Source organism: Oryctolagus cuniculus, chromosome 16 (genome assembly GCF_051225735.1).
Source record: "Oryctolagus cuniculus isolate XC-2025 breed Fujian yellow rabbit chromosome 16, ASM5122573v1, whole genome shotgun sequence".
Classification (NCBI taxonomy): domain Eukaryota; kingdom Metazoa; phylum Chordata; class Mammalia; order Lagomorpha; family Leporidae; genus Oryctolagus; species Oryctolagus cuniculus.
In genome coordinates, this window is record NC_142882.1 from 74,458,424 (window position 1) to 74,480,985 (window position 22,562).

General features: G+C 41.8%; 2 protein-coding genes across 5 annotated transcripts in view; one reads left to right on the forward strand and one right to left on the reverse strand.

Moving 5' to 3' along the window:
• UMAD1 (UBAP1-MVB12-associated (UMA) domain containing 1) overlaps window positions 1–22,562 on the reverse strand; it is a 218,990-nt gene that overhangs the window by 192,646 nt on the left and 3,782 nt on the right. The window contains exons 2-3 of one of the 4 annotated variants that reach the window (XM_017344468.4): window positions 16,024–16,225; window positions 7,452–7,563 (exon numbers count right to left, since the gene is read on the reverse strand). In XM_017344468.4, the coding sequence (XP_017199957.3) occupies window positions 7,452–7,563; window positions 16,024–16,053 (142 nt within the window). In that variant the 5' untranslated portion in view covers window positions 16,054–16,225. Of the gene's footprint in view, window positions 1–7,451; window positions 7,578–13,013; window positions 13,148–16,023; window positions 16,226–22,562 lie in introns of all 4 variants that reach the window. The other 3 variants (XM_089315696.1, XM_070059807.2, XM_070059809.2) reach the window with 3 other exon arrangements.
• Window positions 18,051–20,699, forward strand: LOC149121818 (PEST proteolytic signal-containing nuclear protein). Its single transcript, XM_089315695.1, has 2 exons — window positions 18,051–18,793; window positions 19,156–20,699. Exon 1 carries the CDS (start codon window positions 18,092–18,094, stop codon window positions 18,626–18,628), a length of 537 nt encoding a protein of 178 aa, XP_089171821.1. The 5' UTR covers window positions 18,051–18,091; the 3' UTR covers window positions 18,629–18,793; window positions 19,156–20,699.

Below are 22,562 nucleotides of genomic sequence, written 5' to 3' on the forward strand. Positions count from 1 at the left end.
ACTACAATACATGAGTAAAGACATAGTAACCGAGAAAATCATTTTATAAATCCATGAACACTCTATTTTTTAAGGATTTGTTCACTTTTATAAAAACTGGGAGAAAAATAGGAAGCACACGCTGAAAGCATATTTAGTTTTTGTCTTGGTTGTTTCAATGAAAACCTTCAGCCCTAGACAGAATCAAAGTGACTTCAGCCTGTGGAATATAAATTTTTATTTTACACAGCAGAATTTCCACTTTTAAATAAAGAGATAAAAAGATTACCTAAAAAATTCCCAAATAAAAATGTGATTGCTTAACTGAAGTATGTACACACGGGTTGAATCATTCCAAGAGTGAGGAATTCAGTAGGAGAAATCAAACAATTCACCACGCAACACACACACACACTTTTTAAAATCTCATTTATCAATTTAAATTGAAAAACAAGGTGAAATTAAGTTACATTTTTCAGTATCAGTACCTAAAAGATGAAACCCTAGCCACTGAGAACCACTAATCTGGTTCTAAATTCAATGAGTTTTGCAAAATAATTAGCTTAATGGAAACTAGAAGTTCTTGTGCCCTACTTTAAAAAACACCTGCATACTCTGAAAAACATGAATTTCAGTTGTACTGTAACCCAATTCCTTTAATCTCAGTAATTTCATTCTGCCTTCTCCAAGTTAAAGTGAACATCTGGTCAACACTGTTAGTGAATGCTACAACAGGATTCTGAATTATTCCTTTTCGTCCTATATTTCTATTTTTGTTGTTTTTGTTATTTTTCCTTCTTTTGGCTTCAATATAATACACTAATTCATGCCTTTCTTGTAATTTTGGGAGGAATTTTTATGCCAACATCTAGGAGATATCCTTTTTCCTAATTTACAATAACTGTGAGATTGTACACTGCACTAATAAATTTGTAATCAACTTAAAGATAATGTCTTAAAAGTACAATTAAACATGTCATAACAGAAGAAAACCCTGGTAATTACAAATAGTGCCATGCTTGCTGAGTTTTTAAACAGCAGTGTTAAGACATGAAAAATCGCCACCCAGTGATACAAATGAAAACTGCAATTTGTTTTTGTGTAAAATGAGTACCCTGGAGGATTACCTCATTACTGAATGAACAAACAGCTATTACCTTCTTATGTGAATAGAAACTGGCTACAGGGAAAGGATGTTTTTCTTCTAGGTCCCCCCCTTATTTTTATTCAGCCCACTCAACATTTTACAAAGGCTAAAAGCTTCGCAAATCCTAACAGGGAAAAAGCCTTGCCACCCAAATGTGAGCTAATTGCATGCGAACAGCCCAGATATTCCTGTTACCAACAAAAGTGCTTAGGTTCTGGCCAGTTCCTGAATTTCAAGTCCTAATGTGTTGACTTCATCAGCTCGGCAATGCCATCTAATAATTGTGACCTAAAAGCTCTTTGTGTTATGCAGGAAAGCTCGCCTAGAGGAAAAGGTATTCTAAAGTGGAAAATGACTATCCATAGCTTCAACAGCAAAATTTACTCTGGCTTTCTTATAAACAGGTGATGAAGGCCACAAATTTTGTACAGTCCATTTGATAAGAAAGTGTTGCTCCAAAATAATCATGTTTCTAACTCTCAGTCATATCATTTAAAAGTCAATAGGTAAACACACAAAAACCACAAATACATATTTTCCTGAAATGGACCTCCTGCATGGGGCCAAAACCAAAAACTTATATAATTACATGGTCATCAAAATACACGTATGCACATGTGGGGCCATCTTAATAAAAGTATGAAAAGCATTTCAGATTCATCATTTAACCTGCTTGGCATTTTCCAAAATATTTTTAGATAATTTCCTCTGAGACTAAAGTAGATACTATGTATGTCCACACAGAACCATATGGTAAAAACAGCAGCTCCACAGAAAAAAAATCAATTTTTTTAAAAAAATATTTTACCATCTTCGTTTTAAAGACAATCAAATACATTCCTAACAATCTGTCAGGCAGGACCTACCTTTACCACCCAACTCAGGCAGGTGCTTAATTTTCAAGAAAATTTTTTTTAACTAACAAAACAATGTATAACATCTTCAAATCTCAACTTCAAGTATATTACTGTTTTCTGTAATATTTTAAAATATTTTTAAATTATTTAAAATATTAGATAGTGAGAAATTTGGGGAAATCAAAACCACAGCTGAAATTTATGAACAGTAACAGTACACCAACAGTCTCTTATTAAATAAAACAAAAACAAAACCTTGCTTTCTGTTTTTTAAATGGTAGAGAACACAACTAAAATTTATTTTAAAAAACTGATGGGGGGGGCAGTGCTGTGGCGTAGTGGGTAAAGCCACCACCTGCAGTGCTGGATCCCATATGGACACCGGTTCGAGGCCCAGCTGCTCCACTTTCAATCCAGCTCTCTGCTATGGCCTGGGAAAGCAGTAGAGGATGGCCCAAGTGCTTGGGTCCCTGCACCCGTATGCAAGACCCAGATGAAGGTCCAGGCTCCTGGCTTTGAATTGGCACAGCTTCAGCCATTGCAGCCAACTGGGGAGTGAACCAGCAGACAGAAGACCTCTCTCTCTCTCTGCCTCTCTTTCTCTCTCTGTGTAACTCTTTCGAATAAATAAATAAATCTTGAAAAAAAAAAAACTTATAGGACAGGGATTGTGAAACAGTGAGTGAAACCACTGCTTGGAGGCCCATATCCCATATTAGAGTGCCTATGGATTGAGTCCCACCTCTGTTTCCAATCTTACTTCCTTCTAATGTGTACCCTGAAAGGCAGCAGATAATGACCCAAGTAGCTGGGTTCCTGCCACCCATGTGGAGACCCAGATACAGCTCCAGGCTCCTGGTGTTGGCCTTCCCCAGCGCCAGCTGTCACAGGCACTTGGGAAGTGAATCTGCAGGTGGAAGCTTGCTCACTCGCTCTCTCTCTTGCTCTGCCTTTCCAATAAATAAAAATAAACCAACTTAAAATAGATTGAAAATGATGGTATGACATTAACACAACCGCCACCACACGAATAGGTTAGTAGTTAAAAGGATAGGCTATGAAGCCAGACTGCCTGAGTTAATTCCACATCTGCTTTGTACTAGCTGGAGGAACCTGAAAAAAAGTTAAGATTTCATCTGTGGAGGTACAATAGAATCACCTCACTCACAGGGCTGTTTGAAGCATTTTACACACAGTAACTCATTTAATCTTTTCAATAACCCCATGGATGGGTACCGATGTCATACTCAGTTGCACAGTAGCTAAGTGACACTCAAGGAGTCTAAATAACCCGCTCAAGGTAGAAACTCCAGTAAACTGATGAGATAAGATGCCAAACCAGGGGACCCAGCCCCTTTATTAGCACTCTGTGGAGAACCAAAAGATCCTGCTGACACCACCAGAACTACTACATCCATAGAATACCTGGTGCACATGGATTTTTCATAGACAACAGTGCAGGAGTGCAGCTTTGCACCTGCAGGAAAATGGGACTAAACAGAGACATGGATCAGAAGACAGAGAAGCTGGGGGACAAGGAGGCCTCACTGACATCTGGGAACCTGTTTGCTTGGATCAGACAAATGAGGCAGAGCAGCAGTTCAACAACAAATTAAATTGTTATCTGGGAGTTACAACAGAATTGACTTCTAACCAAAATGGGGCAACTGCCAGACATATGCACTGAGTACAACAATCTTGCTGAGTCCAAGATGGCCTGGGGAAAACTACCTCAAAACACAGCATGTCAGTCTTCAGGAATATGAGCCATGAGGGCGTAGTTGTAACAGAGGGAGCAGCTGGGACTGAGAACATATTAGAGTAATTAAATCCTGGAAACCCTTATGGAATAGCAAGCTTGGAAGTGTATACGTCTTCTTAGACTAAGTTAAAGACTACCTCTTAAAACCAGAGCTGGCTCTGGGAAAGGAAAGAAAAGCTCACAGCTGCTAAACTTCACCTGGTGAGGCACAGTGCCCTGGAAACTGGGCCCCTTCAGAAGACATGGGCAAGGAAGCATCCAGCCAAGAAACAGGAGGAGATCTTAGGAAGACTAGCACTAGCAGCCTTGTGAGTTGTGAACTGGACTCTGAAACATGACAAAGTTGCTGGCCACAGAGGTATAGACAAGGAAGATCAGTTAAAAAAAAAATCTGAGGCCTAGCATTGGAAATTCTAGGAGGGTGCTTGCACAGAAGCATCCAGTTCACACCCTGTGAATGGCTATTTGATAACGAGAAGAGTGATGTCAACTTCTAGTCAGGAGAAAACAGAAAAGAAAGAAAGGTCCCTGTATATATGTTAAGACTACAGAGATGTTTATAAAACGAAGAACACGGATGAGAGACTGGAAAAGCAGGCTTCAATGGAACAAAGTTCTGAGAAACATTTAGTGTGAAACAACCTCAGAGAGGCATAAGGCGCCCCTGAACTTCTCTCTTAGTGAGGGGAGAGGACAGCAACACTGGCAGCTTTCAAGGAACAAGGGGAAGGGCTGACACAGCCAGTTCTGACTTGGAAGACAAAGCACTAATTCCAGACACGGTAAGGAGGAAAGGCCAGAGAAGGTCATTATCCACAGCGCCCCATCTTACCCCATCAGAAGCCTCCCCACAAAAACCACTGTCTCTGGTCAAAGACAAAGTCCCATTATTTTGCCTCAGATTTGCAAGGAATCTGGTTTGAAACAACTAACTCTGACCACAGTACTAAGCCTGTGCCAAGCCATATAAGGCAGATTCAGAACACACAACAGGCCTGCCAGAACTGGGCTGTGGAAAGAATGGAACATTCTATAGTCAAGTTTATTCATGATAAAAACTATTCTGGGCTCCCAAAGATTAAGGTCAAGAAATAAAAAAAGGCGGGGAGGGGGGGGGACGGCAGTGGCGCTGTGGCATAGCGGGTAAGGCCCCTGCATTGTCAGCATCCCATATGGGCACCAGTTCAAGTCCTGGCTGCTCCACTTCTGATCCAGCTCTCTGCTATGGCCTAGGAAAAAAGTAGAAGATGGCCCAAGTCCTTGGGCCCCGGCACCCACCTGGGAGACCCAGAAGAAGCTCCCAGCTCCAGGCTCTGGATCGGTGCAGCTCCGGCTGTTGTGGCCATTTGGGGAGTAAACCAGCAGATGAAAGACCTCTCTCTGTCTCTATCTCTGTCTCTCTCTGCCTCTCTGTAACTCTGCCTTTCAAATAAATAAATCAGTCTTATGGATGGATGGATGGATGGAAGGAAGGAAGGAAGGAAGGCAGCCAGCCAGCCAGCCAGGCAGCCAGCCAGCCAGGTGAAACCTCTCTATCTTTGCAACAGATGGGATCCTAAAGTGAAATACTGATAAGGCAGAGACCATACATACTTCCTCTGAATGTGTGGTGCTCAGAGGCACAGGGCAAGCCCTGGCTCTGAGAAGACAGGTGGCTGATGCAGTACATAAGCTGAAAATCCAGGATCACCCTTTAACCCTAAAGAAACCATTCTCCACTTCCCAAGGCATATAGAGCACTTGTCGATGCTGGGGGACCCCAATCTGAATGGCCTAAAATAAAAGTAGAACGAAGACACCAGTATACAGAGAGGGAGATGATGAGAAACACCCCAGGGAGCAAGCCAAATGAGTTAACCCACTCCTCAGAGAAGGAGCTGGAATTTGCTGCAGTGAGTTCTAGGCTAGAAGACGATGAGCCCAAGAGGGCACTGGGTTTTGATTGTGCCACAGCATCTCTGGGTAGAGAATTTCTGGGAAGAACATATGAAGATGCCCAGTCTCTTCTGTGAGGGGAAGACACAATGGAATCAAGGAAATTTTATTTTATTTTCAGAATTCCCCTTAGGCTGAGTACTGTAGTTGGTCAAAAGAAATGTTTATAAAGCCACTAAAATCTTTTAAATTAGAAGGCATTAATTCTATGGTAGAAAAAATAAGTAGTTTTAACAAAAATCTGGTAGATATTATTTAACAAACTTAGATTTAAAAGTATACTTTATTTAATAAATATTTACTGGATGCCTAATTTAATTTCAGATGCTATTTTAAGAAGCAAGATAGGGGGCCGACACCATGGCTCACTAGGCTAATCCTCCATCTGCGGCTCCGGCACCCCAGGTTCTAGTCCCGGTTGGGGTGCTAGATTCTGTCCCGGTTGTTGCTCCTCTCCAGTCCAGCTCTCTGCTGTGGCCCGGGAGGGCAATGGAGGATGGCCCGAGTGCTTGGGCCCTGCACCCGCATGGGAGACCAGGAGGAAGCACCTGGCTCCTGGCTTTGGATCGGCGCAACACGTTGGCCACAACGCGCTGGCTGTGGCGGCCATTTGTGGGGTGAACCAACAGAAAAAGGAAGACCTTTCTCTCTGTCTCTCTCTCTCACTGTCAAACTCTGCCTGTCAAAAAAATTTTTTTAAAAATAAAATAAATTTTAAAAATTTAAAAAAATTTTTTTTAATTTAAAAAAAATAAAATAAATAAAAAATAAAAAAGAAGCAAGATAGGAACTATCAATAAGACAAAACTTGAATTTATCAGATTCTTAGCTTCAAAGTTAACTGGATGGAAATAAATGGAGGATGGTTAATCCTACAAATTTAATTTTTTTAAAAAATAAATGTATTTATTTATTTATGTATGTATTTGAAAAGCATAGTTACAGAGAGGCAGAGAGTGAGAGAGAAAAAAACCTCCCATCTGCTGGTTCACTTCCCAAATAGCCAAAATGGCTGGAGCTGGGCTGATCCGAAGCCAGGATCCAGAGTTCTTCCAGGTCTCCCACAAGGGTGCAAGGGTGCAAGGCCCCAAGGACTTGGGCCATCTTCCATTGCTTTCCCAGACACACTAACAGGGAGCTGGGAGCTGTAGAAGTAGAGCAGCCGGGACTCAAACCAGCAGCCCTATGGGATGCCATCACTGCAGGCAGCAGATTTACCTGCTACCCCACAGTGCTGGCCCCCAAACCAATATTTTTTAAAAGCGTGTGACTTGATGACAATTTTCTGCATGACTGATGACTTTTATAATGGCCCTTTTAAAATTATACACACAATTATACACACAAATTAACTCTGGAATTTTTAAGAAGTAACTTAAAATAACACAAAATCATACAATTACCAAATAATTTTCAAAGGAAAAATAATTCTTCTAATTGTGGTTCTGTTTCTTAGAAAGACTCACCTAAGTAAACGGCATTCAGTCTAGTGGTTAACACACCCACATCCCACCTCAGCATACATGGGTCTCATTCCCAGCTCCATCTCTTCAGTCCAGCTTCCAACCAAGGCACACCCTGGGAGGCAGCACCAGTGGCTCCAGTGATTGGGTTCCCATGTCTCAGGTTGGAGACCTGGACTGAGTTCCCAGCTCCAGTTTCAACTCCAGCCCTGCCCAACCTCTACCACTGCAGACATTAAAGTAAAAAACGAGTGGATGGACATTCTGACCGTCTCTCAATGAAGAAACAAAGAAATACAAAGACTCACCTACAAGAACGAATCCATCTGCTTCTTCTGTCTCTGGCACTGGGGGCTTTTTAGATTCTGGAGGCTTTCTGAAGAAGTGAAACATAGCTACTGCTGCTGCCGCTGCCTCCACCTAAAAGAAAAACACTAAGCAATGTCAAATTCAGATGGAACTGGAAAGCTCTTACCCTATTTAGTTAAAAACAAACATAAAGATATCACAAACATTTCTCTTAGAAATCTATTATTGCCAGACTTAAAAAAGCATGAAACTTCTCTGTCTGAGGACAAAGCTAGAAATTAAGGTACCAAGATTCCCATTCTAAAATCCTGTGTACATTCAAGTCCATCCTTTCCCAGTTTCCAAAGACTTAGAAAATAATCTAAATCAGTAGATAACACCAGACTCTGGAATGATCATTAACCATAAAACAAGCAGGAATGGTGGGTAAAGATTTCATTCAAATGAAAGTCTTCTAGAAACTGGGAGTAACACTGGGATGTGTATAAGTGCCCTGACCTGAGCTACAAAATTCAAGAAGGGTATTATCTCCCACCTACACAAGTGGATGGTGCAAGGAACCTATGCTGACAGAAAACACTCATATCTGGAAGATTTCACTTTTAAAAGAAATAAAAAATGGTGAACAAAAACCTATGCCATGTGAAAAAAGAAAATATTACAGTAAAGAAAGGAAAGAGTCTCATTTCCTTTTTGACAATTTTCAGTACTATTTATTTATTTATTTATTTTGACAGGCAGAGTGGACAGTGAGAAAGAGAGACACAGAGAGAAAGGTCTTCCTTTGCCATTGGTTCACCCTCCAATGGCCGCCAAGGCCGGCGCACCGCGCTGATCTGATGGCAAGAGCCAGGTACTTATCCTGGTCTCCCATGGGGTGCAGGGCCCAAGCACTTGGGCCATCCTCCACTGCACTCCCTGGCCACAGCAGAGAGCTGGCCTGGAAGAGGGGCAACCGGGACAGAATCCGGCGCCCCAACCGGGACTAGAACCCAGTGTCCCAGTGCCGCAAGGCAGAGGATTAGCCTAGTGAGCCGCGGCGCTGGCTTCAGTACTCTTTAAAATTGCATACAATGAGCAAATTTCATATTTACAAACTGGAAAAATACCAAAACTTATTCCTAAAAATCCATTATTAGCTAGCTGCAACACTTGTTCCTGGCTGTGCTAAGACCTAACCCAGTTTGTATGCCTCCTAATACTCAAATAACGGGAATCTTGGAATTACTTCAATATAAGCAGGAGACAAAGAATTCACCTGCCCAGGACCAGCTCTGTGGCGCAGTAGGTTAATCCTCCGCCTGCGGCACCGGCATCCCATATGGGCACTGGTTCTAGTCCCAGCTGCCCCTCTTCCAATCCAGCTCTATGCCATGGCCTGGGAAAGCTGTAGAATATGGCCCAGATCTTTGGGTCCCTGCACCCACAGCAGAGACCAGGAAGAAGCACCTGGCTCCTGGCTTCGGATTGGCACAGCTCTGGCCGTTGCGGCCATCTGGGGAGTGGACCAACGGAAGGAAGACTTTCTCTCTGTCTTTCCTTTTCACTGTCTGTAACTCTACCTCTCAAATAAATAAATAAAATCTTAAAAAGAAAAAAAAAAAAAAGGAATTCACCTGCCCAAGTCAGAGGCTGAGAGAAATGCCTGAACATTACACATTTGAGGGAGAAGGCATATCTGAATAATATGAAGAACTTTTCTTAAAACTCACTAATGAGAAAATAACTCAAAAACTGGGCAAAAGATATGAATAGTCACATCACCAAAAAAGATGTATTAGATGATAAACCACCACATGAAAAAATACTCAGCATCATTAGTGAATCAAGAAATGCAGATTAAAACACCAACAAATATCAGTAAATACCTAATGTTTAAGATTAAAAAGACTGGCTGGCGCCATGGCTCACTAGGCTAATCCTCTGCCTTGCCGCGCCGGCACACCGGTTCTAGTCCTGGTCGGGGCACACTGGGTTCTAGTCCTGGTCGGGGCACTGGATTCTGTCCCGGTTGCCCCTCTTCCAGGACAGCTCTCTGCTGTGGCCAGGGAGTGCAGTGGAGGATGGCCCAAGTGCTTGGGCCCTGCACCCCATGGGAGACCAGGATAAGTACCTGGCTCCTGCCATCGGATCAGCGCTGTGCGCCGGCTGCAGCGTGCCGGCCGTGGCGGCCACTGAAGGGTGAACCAACGGCAAAGGAAGACCTTTCTCTCTGTCTCTCTCTCTCACTGTCCACTCTGCCTATCAAAAAAATAAAAATAAAAATAAAAATAAAAATAAAAAAAAAGATTAAAAAGACTTGTCAGGCCAAGTGTTGGAAAATGTGCAGCCACTGGAATTCTTTCACACTGGTGGTAGGAATGTAATTACAGTATAACCACTCTGGAAAACAGTTTGATGGCCTCTTAAACATGAAAACATATACCTACCACAAGATTCAGCTCTTCTACTTTTAGGTATTTGCCTATGAAAAATGAAAGCATATGTCTACACTTGTACACAAATGTCATAACTGTTTTTGTAATATACAAAACCTGGAAACCACTCAAATGTTTAACAACAGATAAATAAACTGTGCCACATTCATACTACTATTCAACAATGAAAGAGAACAAGGTATTGATATAAGCTACACAGTGCAAAAATTTCAAAAATTTCAGTTGAGTGAAAGAAGCCAGATGAAGAGTTCATACTGTATTGTAGCATTAACATAAACATGTGGAAAATGCCAGCTAATGTATAGTGACAGAAAGCAGATCTGCAGTTGCTTGGGGAGAGGGGAGATGGAAAGGAGGGAGGTATTACAAAGTACAAGGAAACTTCTAGGGGTGATGGATATGTTCATTATCTTGATTGTGATAGTGGTTTCTGTGGTATAAACATGTTAAAATTAAATAAATTGTATGCTTTCAATATGCATAATTTATTGATGATACCTCAACAAAGCTATGAAAAAAATCATTATTAACATCATATTTAGATGTCTTATAAAACTTTTAGTTAAAAATTATTCAGGAAATTGTCTTAAATGTCTTAAACTTCTCTGTGTGTTACAGATACATGGAGTACAGTCTTTGTATGGAAAACAAAATGCTTCTTTTCTCTATGCATTCACACAAAACTCAGAAATAAAAGGGTATTGTATTCCCTTTTAATGGTATACACAAACTGCATATAAACGGGCTTGCTTGACAGTTGGGCAGAGCAAATCCTATTGCTCTGGAGTGGGGAAATGGCAAGGCAAATAATCTATTTTTTTTCTTCCTATTACTCAAAGTCTTCTAAGTAATATTACCCATGACAAAAGGATTAAGGCAACAGGGTTTTCTCAATTTGATTATGCCCTTTCAATTGCAACAGACTACTAGTTAAATGTAAATATATCAAAAGGACTGAAATTCCTCTGTGGCTGATAAACAGCAGCCACATGATACAGAGAGAATCCCTACATACACATTTCCTTTACATTTGTGCCAAAATTCAATAAATTCCAAAAAATTCACAATGCTGAAACATTAAAATCCTGAACAATGTTGAATCTTCCTCCTCTTTTGTATAGTGGGCTGTGAAATGCAGAATCATACAAATTTAGATAACGAGTTCACTAATTTCTCTTGATAAGTATGTAAACAGTGTAAGACAATAAGTTCATGTTTTTGATGGCTTGAATTTTGAGGCAAGAATGTATCACCTTAATCGAAAATGAATCGATGTGAATGGAAGGGGAGAGGGAGTGGGAAAGGGGAGGGTAGTGGGTGGGAGGGACGGTATGGGGGGGAAGCCATTGTAATCCATAAATCATACTTTGGAAATTTATATTCATTAAATAAAAGTTAAAAAAAAAAAAAGAATGTATCACCTAAGACAACACAGAATATTCTTTAAAGCTCTCTTTGAAACTCCTCCTCAACTGATGAGATCAGTAAAGAGTTTGACAGTCTGAATATTTCTTGTGAGAGACATAATCTTATTCCTCTTTTAAAATGTATTCTGTAGGCCAGCGCCGCGGCTCACTAGGCTAATCCTCCGCTTAGCGGCGCCGGCACACCGGGTTCTAGTCCCGGTTGGGGCGCCGGATTCTGTCCCGGTTGCCCCTCTTCCAGGCCAGCTCTCTGCTGTGGCCAGGGAGTGCAGTGGAGGATGGCCCAAGTGCTTGGGCCCTGCACCCATGGGAGACCAGGAAAAGCACCTGGCTCCTGGCTCCTGCCATCGAATCAGCGCAGTGCGCCGGCCGCAGCGCGCTGGCCGCGGCGGCCATTGGAGGGTGAACCAACGGCAAAGGAAGACCTTTCTCTCTGTCTCTCTCTCTCACTGTCCACTCTGCCTGTCAAAAAAAAAGAAAAAAAAATGTATTCTGTAGTATGAGATGACCACGGAGGTTACCCAAACATTCTCCTCATTTTTCAAACTTACATTTGTAGTGTTGTAGACTTTGCTATTAGAGTAATGGGGATATGTACAGATGTCTGAGAGGATAAGCAAAAAAAGAGAACTTTAAACCGATTTTCACCTCACAGAAGAATCTGGAAACCAGTTAACTAAAGCATTAACAAAAATTCTAGTTTGTTATCTTTGAATTATGCTCAGACCCAACAAACAAAAAATCATATGAGACAAAAGAACAAAAAAACTAAACTTTGGATCTAGCCATTATTCTGTTTAATAAACTCAATTTAGTAGGTTAAGACAAGTTGTTATGTGTTTTTGTTTTTGTTTTTGTTTTTTTTTAACAGAATACTGGGGGGAGCAAAAACAGAAGGCAAAAGATTATGTAAGAACATGATATAAGGTAGGTGATGTTTGATGAACTTTTGCTTTTGTGTGTGTGTGCTGGGTCATGATATGAACACAATTCTTAATATGAGTGGCAGGCAAAGAAGATTCAAAGTCACTGATCATACTTGGGTACTCACAAACTGCCTGAAGTTTTTTTTAAAAAATTATTATACCTTTGAACTTCTTAAGCTGACATCTAAAACCTTCCATTGAAATTATAAAGGATGGGCCGGCGCCGTGGCTCAATAGGCTAATCCTCCACCTTGCGGCGCCGGCACACCGGGTTCTAGTCCCGGTTGGGGCGCCGGATTCTGTCCCGGTTGCCCCTCTTCCAGGCCAGCTCTCTGCTATGGCCAGGGAGTGCAGTGGAGGATGGCCCAGGTGCTTGGGCCCTGCACCCCATGGGAGACCAGGAAAAGCACCTGGCTCCTGGCTCCTGCCATCGGATCAGCGCGGTGCGCCGGCTGCAGCGGCGGCCATTGGAGGGTGAACCAACGGCAAAGGAAGACCTTTCTCTCTCTGTCTCTCTCTCACTGTCCACTCTGCCTGTCCAAAAAAAAAAAAAAAAAAGAAATTATAAAGGATGTAGTTTCATTCTTTTAAAGATACCCATTGAAATCTAAACACTTTAGGGGCTGGCACTGTGGTATTACAGGTAAAACCACTACTTGTGGTGGCTGCATCCCATATGGGCGCCGGTTCGAGTCCTGGCTGCTCCACTTCCCATCCAGCTCTCTGCTATAGGGAAAGCAGTAGAAGATGGCCCAAGTCATTGGGCCCCGCACCTGCATGGGAGAGCTCCTGGTTCCTGGCTTTGGATCGGTGCAGCTCCAGCCATTGCGGCCAACTGGGGAGTGAACCAGCGGATGAAAGACCTCTCTCTCTCTTTGCCTCTGCTTCTCTCTCTGTGTAACTCTGCCTTTCAAATAAATAAATATTTTAAAAAATACCACTTCTAAATAAAAAAAAAGAAATTTAAACACTTTAATACCCACCATCACCCATCTAAAAAATACATGAGCAAATTCTCTTCTAACAGGAAATCTGACATTGTTCTTTTTTCTCCTTGAACTCCTATTTCTACTTTATTTCCACAGATGTGGAATAGCTCAGAGATGACCACAGAACACACTAGTGTACCTCTTACAATATGTACAGTGGAATTCAAACTGGTGCTGGTAACCTCATTTCTGAGAGAGCCTGTGCTGTAATTTAACATTCCTCACCTTGTCACTTGTTATCTAAATTCAGAGTGATAACATATGCATATAAAACAACCACTAATATTAAAAGTTGTATAATTTAATACACCTTACTTCCTTAATATCACTGTATAGAAGATTTTAGAAAACTGAAAACATTACTATTTTTAGCCAAAACAGAACAGCTAAAATACTTAGAGGGGTGGACATTTAGCCTAGTGGTTAAGATGCTGTCTCTGATGCCCATATTCCATATCATAGTACCTGGGTCTGAGGCCCAGCTCTGACTGCATCTTCCTGCAAATGTGCACCATGGGAGGCAGGAGATGATGGCTCAAGTAGTTGGATTTCTGCCACCCATGTGGAGTTCCTGGCTCCAGATGTTTTGAGCATTTGGAGAATGAACCATTTAACAGAGGAGCTCTGTGCTCACGGAAGCGCTCTCTCTTTCTCTCTCTCTGCCTCCTAAATAAGTAAATAAAACACTCATAAAGCTGGAGGCCTATGAAGGCAAAGGATGATTACAGAGCTCCAGGAAGGGAGGATTCTGGAATCCTGCAAAAACAGCACAGAACTTCTGCGCAGATTCCAGCGGCAGCCAAGCTGGGGGTTATTTTCTTGATTTACAAATTTGTTTTTCTTGATCCTCATAGCTTACATTCTTTTACTTTATACTAAATTGCAGTCAGGAAAAACTTTGGCAAACATTAAATCCTTAACACACCACAAAGAAAATCATAGGGCAAAAGAGCACTGCAAGAAGAGAGCGATTTACTTGATCATCACCACCACTGAAGAGCTTGAACAGCTGTTTCCCTCCCATGGAGAGCGGCCCAGAGGCTTCATTTGATCCTCTGAACTGCCAGCTTCAGCTAGAGTGTGACACACCAACTCCCAGGAACTGTCTGGAATCACAGCTGTCACTCTAACAGGAAATCCTACTACCACAGAAACATCACACAGTCTGGGATTACTAATGTTCTGCAATACAGTCTCAAGCAGAGTTGCTGCTTTTATCCATATGATGAAGTTGTCTTAGAAGTCACAAGTCTTGAAAATTTTAGAACAAAACCTTCCATCTTCTCAGATGGCATCAAACAACTCTCCTACACAAGTTTGAAAAAAATATGTAACTTCCCAAGTTTCTACTAGAGTGTTATCAGGGAAGATTTCATTTGAGTTTTATTTGTGTTAATGGATTTGAGGACTTTTGCTGGGTTTCTTTTTAATTAATTGCCTATTATTTTCAGAATCAAGAATGGTAGCCTGGAAATCCTAAGAAAGGAGTATTTTCTTGGTCTATCTGATTCTACAATTGGGGGGCAGCAGGGAGAAGGAATCATGTCTTACTTTAAACCAGGGTTTCTTTTTAAAAAAATGTATTTATTTTCATTTTGTTTGAAAGGCAGAGAGACAGGGGCCGGCGCCGCGGCTCACTAGGCTAATCCTCCACCTGCAGCGCCGGCACACCGGGTTCTAGTCCCGGTTGGGGCGCCGGATTCTGTCCCGGTTGCCCCTCTTCCAGGCCAGCTCTCTGCTGTGGCCAGGGAGTGCAGTGGAGGATGGCCTAAGTGCTTGGGCCCTGCACCCCATGGGAGACCAGGAGAAGCACCTGGCTCCTGGCTTCGGATCAGCGCGATGCACCGGCCGCAGCGCGCTGGCCACGGCGGCCACTGGAGGGTGAACCAACAGCAAAGGAAGACCTTTCTCTCTGTCTCTCTCTCTCACTGTCCACTCTGTCAAAAAAAGAAGAAAAAAAAAAAAGGCAGAGAGACAGAGGATTTCCATCCACTAGTTCAATCCCCAAATCCACTAGTTACAGCTGCGCCAGGCTGACACCAGGAGCCTGAAACTCAACCCATGTCGCCCACGAGTGGCAAGGACTCAACTCTTGAGCCATCACATTCTGCCTTCCAGAGGGTGCATCAGCAGGAAGCTGAATCAGAGACAAGAGCCAGGACTTTAACTAAGGCACTCCATTATGAGATCCAGGCTAACCAGCTGTTACCAAAACACCCACGATCTTTCACTGCTTCAATTGTAAAAACCATAGTCCCATCCCCAGCCCAAAGGATGCCAGATGTTGACACTGATTGGGATGCCTGCATCTAATACTGAAGCACCTGGATCAAGTCCCAGCTCTTCTACTTCCAATCTAGTTTCCTGTTATTGTGCTCCTTGACCTCCAGGTGAGAGCTCAAGCACGTGGGTCCCTGCCACCCATGTAAAAGATGGGATGGAGTTCCTGGCTCTTGGCTTTAGCTCGATACAGTCCCAGTAGGCATTTGGGGAGTAAACAAGAGGATGGAAGAGCTTTTTATCTCTCCTTCTCCCTCTGTGTAACTCAGCCTTTCAAATAAATAAAATCTTTAAAAAGAATTGCTACCCTCTGAAAATGTAAAAGAAAAAAACAGAACTGCATTTATAATTTGTTATAATTGAAGACAATTTACAGATTTTCTTATCATTCTAACTCTTCTAAGTTACTTACACAATGATAGAATGTGATGTGTTAGAAAAGTTACAAATATAATTTCACATAATGGCTACACACCAACCATTATGGTTTGGGCATAAATATCATTCTACCTACCAGTCTGATAATAATTTCTAACTTGTTCATTCAATGCTGCAATTCAGGAAAGAGAAAGCATCCTGCAAAAGACTCCAGAAATCTCTGACAAAAGGCTTCTCTACACATAATCAACTTAGGTGAGACAAACACATGGAAACAAAGTCCTGAGGGGGCGTGAAGTCATCTGATGTGAGGTCACACCTCTGCATCTCAGGGGAACCTGGAATGATTAAGAAACAAAAGTAAATGCCATTCAGTGTGTCTTTAACTGCTCTTGATATGCTCACTCTAATACTTCAATACACAGCAGGAATCATCATATTCAACTTTCAGGGACTTGGTCCCAAAGCTGTCCACTAGAAATCCTGCATCACTTGGTTTTCATAACTGTATGGTAAAAAGTCTGTACTTCCTCCCCAAACAGTCATCTGTTTACTTTTTAATTCAATAACCATGATATTTTTAAAAGAGATGCATTTATTTACTTATTTAATAAAGGCAGAATGACAGAGAGAGAGAGACAGAGAGACAGAGACAGATCTTCCATTAACTGGATCACTCCCCAAATGGCTGCAACAACTGAGACTGGGCCAGGCCAAAGGGGGGAGCCCAGAACTCCATTTGGGTCTCTCATGTGGATGGCAGAGGCCCAAGCACTTGGGTCATCTTCCGCTGCTTTCTCAGGTGCATTAGCAATGAGCTGGATTAAGAAGCAGAGAAGCTGAGACTCAAAACAGCACTCTAACACAGGATAACAATGCAGATGTCTTCACAGGTGGCTTAGCTTTCTGTGCCACAATGCCAGCCTTAAAACCATGATTTTTTGAGAGCTAAATGTTGCGTAGGCATTATTCTAGGACCTAGAGAAAAAAAGAAACAGGACATTTTTTTCCTCCAAATTCAAAGAACCAACCAATTTACTTGCGCCCTCTCATCCTACTTCTCACAACAACTATGAGCAGAAAGCAAGGTACTAGATCTCATGTAAAACCAGCCCCAGCTACCTAAGTTGTTAAGTCCAGTCTGGTCAAGAAGCATTGCTAGCTGTCTACCGACTTGCTTCAGACTCATCTCAAACAGATAAAAAATGCATTTGAACAAATCTCACACCCATTCAGTTAACACTCTTTAACAAACTGGGAAAAGGGGGAAAAACTCTGTAAGCTAATATGTAGAATTCCAAGTTGAGAATGACTTCCAGGAAGGCTCCTTAAAGGGAACTGAATCCGATGGAAGTAAATCTTTCTGGCTGACTACTTCTCTGTTTTCTGGAAGGAGACTTGACAGCTGGAGCTCTAGCACTTATCTTGGCCTATGAGGTAGCCTTACATAGGCAACTAGATACCAATCAAAGACCAGAAAGACAAACAAAAAATGGGTCCCTGAAACCTTCTTTTTTAAAAAGAATTATTTATTTATTTGAAAGGCAGAGTTACAGAGAGAGTGGGAGGAGGAGAGGAGAGAGAGAGAGAGAGAGTGAGGGAGAGAGAGAATCTTCCATCTGCTAGTTCACTCTCCAAATGGCCTCAAAGGCCAGGACTGAGCCAGCTCAAAGTCAGGAGCTTGGAACCTCTTCCAGGTCTCCCATGTGAGTGGCAGGGGCCCAAGCACTTGGACCATCCTCCACTGCTTTTGCTGTGCATTAGCAGAGAGCTGGGTCACAAGCAAAGCAGCCAGGACTTGAACTGGTGCTCATATGGGATTGTCAGTGTCTCAGGCAGCTGCCTAACTCACCGCACCACAAAGCCAGTCCCCTTGATAGCTTCCTCAAGTGCTGAATTGCATCTCTGATGCTTGAGAAAAACTGCTGCATATTGAAGATACTTTTAGCTACTCAGCCAAACCCCACTAGAACTGAAATACCATTTCTATTGAAAATGGTGCAGAAGGCTCCAACCTGGGCAAAAGGCAATAAAAACAAGTAAAACACAAAAGAATTGTAAAGAAACAAACTGTAATTATTCACCTATGAATAGAAAAATCAAAAGAATCCTCCACTGCACTCCCTGGCCACAGCAGAGAGCTGGCCTGGAAGAGGGGCACAAAAGAATTGTAAAGAAACAAACTGTAGGCCGCGGCGGGGAAAATGGCGGACGGGAAGGCGGGAGAAGAGAAGCCCGAAAAGCCGCAGCGAGCTGGAGCCGCCGGAGGACCTGAAGAAGAAGCAGAAAAACCTGTGAAAACTAAGACTGTTTCTTCCAGTAATGGAGGGGAAAGTTCCAGTCGCAGCGCTGAGAAACGATCAGCTGAAGAAGAAGCTGCAGACCTCCCAACAAAACCTACAAAGATCTCCAAGTTTGGATTTGCCATAGGTAGTCAGACGTCAAAGAAAGCATCAGCCATATCCATCAAACTTGGATCAAGTAAGCCTAAAGAAACTGTTCCAACTCTTGCTCCAAAAACCCTTTCAGTAGCAGCGGCTTTTAATGAAGATGAAGATAGTGAACCAGAGGAAATGCCTCCAGAAGCAAAGATGAGGATGAAGAATATTGGAAGGGATACACCAACATCAGCCGGACCAAATTCCTTCAATAAAGGAAAGCATGGGTTTTCTGATAACCAGAAGCTATGGGAGAGAAATATAAAATCTCATCTTGGAAATGTCCATGACCAAGACAATTAAATGATGTGTTTTGAAATTGGGGTGTGGGGTGGGTATAAAGTTAAAAGGAACAGTTTCCTTTTTTAAAGAATGGTATAAGACTATCTTTGGAGCCGCTTTTTTTTTTCTTTTTCATTTTTTTTAAGATTGAGTGGTACACTAATAAATGAGAGTTTGAAATTAGAGGTAATTTTTTTTTTTTTTTTTTTTTTTGACAGGCAGAGTGGACAGTGAGAGAGAGAGACAGAGAGAGAAAGGTCTTCCTTTTGCCGCTGGTTCACCCTCCAATGGCCGCCGCTGCAGCCGGCGCACCGCGCTGATCCTGGCAGGAGCCAGGAGCCAGGTGCTTTTCCTGGTCTCCCATGGGGTGCAGGGCCCAAGCACCTGGGCCATCCTCCACTGCACTCCCTGGCCATAGCAGAGAGCTGGCCTGGAAGAGGGGCAACCGGGACAGAATCCGGCGCCCCAACCGGGACTAGAACCCGGTGTGCCGGCGCCGCAAGGTGGAGGATTAGCCTATTGAGCCACGGCGCCGGCTGAAATTAGAGGTAATTTATGTTTTATACACAGATTTCAGACATTTGCTAATTTTGTAGTTTCATGTGATTAGTTTCCAAAGGTTACAGATAATAAAGAAATCAGAAATGGTACCTTTTTAAGAATTGCATATTTTTTTAGACACAACTATTAGCACATTAAAAGGGAAGCAAAACTTTATTGTCTATTTAAAACTGCGAGTAGTTAAGTCTCTTAACTCCCTCTTTACCTAAACTGTCAGGCTCCCAGGAACAGCCTTATAGAGGGAAGGGAGTATTGTACGGAGAAAAAAAGTTACTATTGACTGAAAGTAAATTTAGATAAAATTAAAGTACAGCTTTTTCTTTGTGGGCATTTGTTTTAAGTCATCATAAACTAGATATTGCATTGCTGTCAGTGGATACCACGGCTTAGCTCTTTTAAAAAAAAAAGTTTAACTTTTTATGTAAACTATCGAGTATTTGAAATAGCCTACTTCACCTTAAGGGATCTTGTCTACCTTCATTAGTCTTCAAAGACCAACCATTTGCTACCAAAGTAAATCAGTATTTCAAATGTGCTTCTCTTGGTTTTTGTTTATTAGCTAGTTCCTGTACGCATTTCCACCAGAACTTGAGGCAAATCAGAAGGAAGCTGTTTCTTTTAAAATACAAACCACCACCAAAAATGTAAATGTACATATTGCTTAAGTATTTGGCTTTTTTTTATTTTTTAAAAGGTATAAACACCAAAAAAAAAAAAAAAACACATTGTATAAAGATGGAAAATGAGAAGATGCACTTTCTGTAACTTTGTCTACACATTTAAATTACTAAGTTGTGAAATCATATTTGAATTAAACTCACTACAGGACTTCTTAATAGTACAATTACATGATTTAGTTTAAGAACATACATATTGACCAGTGGCCTCTCCAAAGCACATTTTAGGTACTGAGATATAGAGAAAATGCATCTTCAAACATATTTTATGGAGTTCTCACCACATATACTCTGTTAAGATTTGTGTATTGTAGAGTGTTTGTTTTGTATTTTTTGTATTGCATATGACCTCTTTTTTTAGTGTGACAGTTAAACCCATCTTTAAAAACATAAGTCACAGACAAAATAGTACAATGATTTCCTTGAAAACTCCTATGATGTTAAATTTGGAGGCAGCTTCAAACTTTTACTGGTGGTAACCACTCACTAAGCTCTTCTAATAGGTAATAACTCCAGAGAAGCAGCCTGTGTATATTCCTAACACTTTCTTCACTTACATTTAAGTCTAGAATAAGCCCCAAGTAAAACAATGGAAATGTATATAGAACTTTAGTTCTTACATGATTTTATTATATCAAGTTACATGAATTTAACTTACTTTAATGTAGGCAAAGTATCCATTTTTGTCCATTTAACTGTTGTTAAAATAACATCCCTCTCCTACACACTGATTTCTTGACCCAAATGGAAAAACTTAACCTAAGGTCAAGATGGGAGAGAGATGACTAAGATGAATGTCTTTACTAAAATACCAATAAATTTCTCAAACTCAAAAAAAAAAAAAAAGAAACAAACTGTAATTATTCACCTATGAATAGAAAAATCAAAAGAATCTTATTGAAAATTATTAGAAATAAGAGCTTTACAGGATGGTATAACTATATTCTAGAATGACCAGCTAAAATATTCATGTTAAAAAATACATTTATAATGGTACCAAACAAGTTATTTAGAAATAAATCTACCCTAAAATTCAAAACTTTTAGGTAGCAAATCATGAAACTTTCTGGAAAGACTGTAAGAAAACTAAATAGCTCAAGCATAGGAGTTGTCATTATAATGTTACTTCTCAGCCGGCACCACAGCTCACTAGGCTAATCCTCCGCCTTGCAGCGCTGGCACACCGGGTTCTAGTCCCAGTCGGGGCGCTGGATTCTGTCCCGGTTGCCCCTCTTCCAGGCCAGCTCTCTGCTGTGGCCAGGGAGTGCAGTGGAGGATGGCCCAGGTGCTTGGGCCCTGCACCCCATGGGAGACCAGGATAAATACCTGGCTCCTGCCATCAGCCGCGGCGGCCACTGGAGGGTGAACCAACAGCAAAGGAAGACCTTTCTCTCTGTCTCTCTCTCTCTCACTGTCCACTCTGCCTGTCAAAAAAATAAAAAATAAAAAAAAATAATGTTACCTCTCTCAAAATACATGGGATTCAATGCAATTTTGATCAAAATCCCTTCACAGTTTTTCATGGAACTTGACGAGCTAAATTTTATATGGAACAGCAAAGAGACAAGAACAAACAAGATGTTCCTAAGCATATAGTCCCATATGTCCAAAGCTGTCATAATACTACAGAAGAAAATGAGTAATGGCACAGAGACAGTAAAATAGAAATAACAGCCCAGGAAGATTCCATAAACATCTGTAAATTTAAGGTGACACCAAAGGTCAGTACAAAAATGTGATATAATCAATAAATGATAAGACAACAGAAATGGAAACAAAGAAACTGGACATCTATCTAATAACATACATTAAAAACTCAATTCTAGGGGATGACATTGTGATGCAGTGAGTTAAGCTGCTGCCCAGACACCAGCATCCCATACTGGATGTCCCTTCATGTCCTGGCTGCTCCACTCTCTATCCAATTCCCTGTTAATGCACCTGAGAAAGCAGCAGAAGGGTGACCCAAGTGCTTAGGCCTCTAAATCCAGGTGAGAGGCCTGGAAGAAGCTTCTGGCTCCTGGCTTTGGTCCAGTTCAGTCCCCGTCATTGTGGCCATTTGGGGAATGAACCAGCGGATGTAAGATCTCGCTGTCTCTCCCTCTCTCTTTGTGTAACTCTGCCTTTCAAATAAATATTTTTTAAAAAAATTCAATTCTAGATGATGGAATATTAAATATCAAAGGCAAAAATACAAATATTTTAGAATACAGAATACATCTGATGTAAAAAAGATTCTTATATAATTTTTAAAAGTTGGTTTTATTGGGTCGGCGCCGCGGCTCACTAGGCTAATCCTCCACCTTGCGGCGCCAGCACACCGGGTTCTAGTCCCGGTCAGGGCGCTGGATTCTGTCCCGGTTGCCCCTCTTCCAGGCCAGCTCTCTGCTGTGGCCAGGGAGTGCAGTGGAGGATGGCCTAAGTGCTTGGGCCCTGCACCCCATGGGAGACCAGGAGAAGCACCTGGCTCCTGCCATCGGATCAGCGCGGTGCGCCGGCCGCAGCGCGCTGGCTGCGGCGGCCACTGGAGGGTGAACCAACGGCAAAGGAAAACCTTTCTCTCTGTCTCTCTCTCTCTCTCACTGTCCACTCTGCCTGTCAAAAAAAAAAGAAGTTGGTTTTATTAATTATATTAAGCTTAAGGAAAATATGTGTAACTATATTAAAAGAGTTCTTTCCAGTCCAGAAAAGAAAAGAAAAGAAAAGAAAAGAAAAGA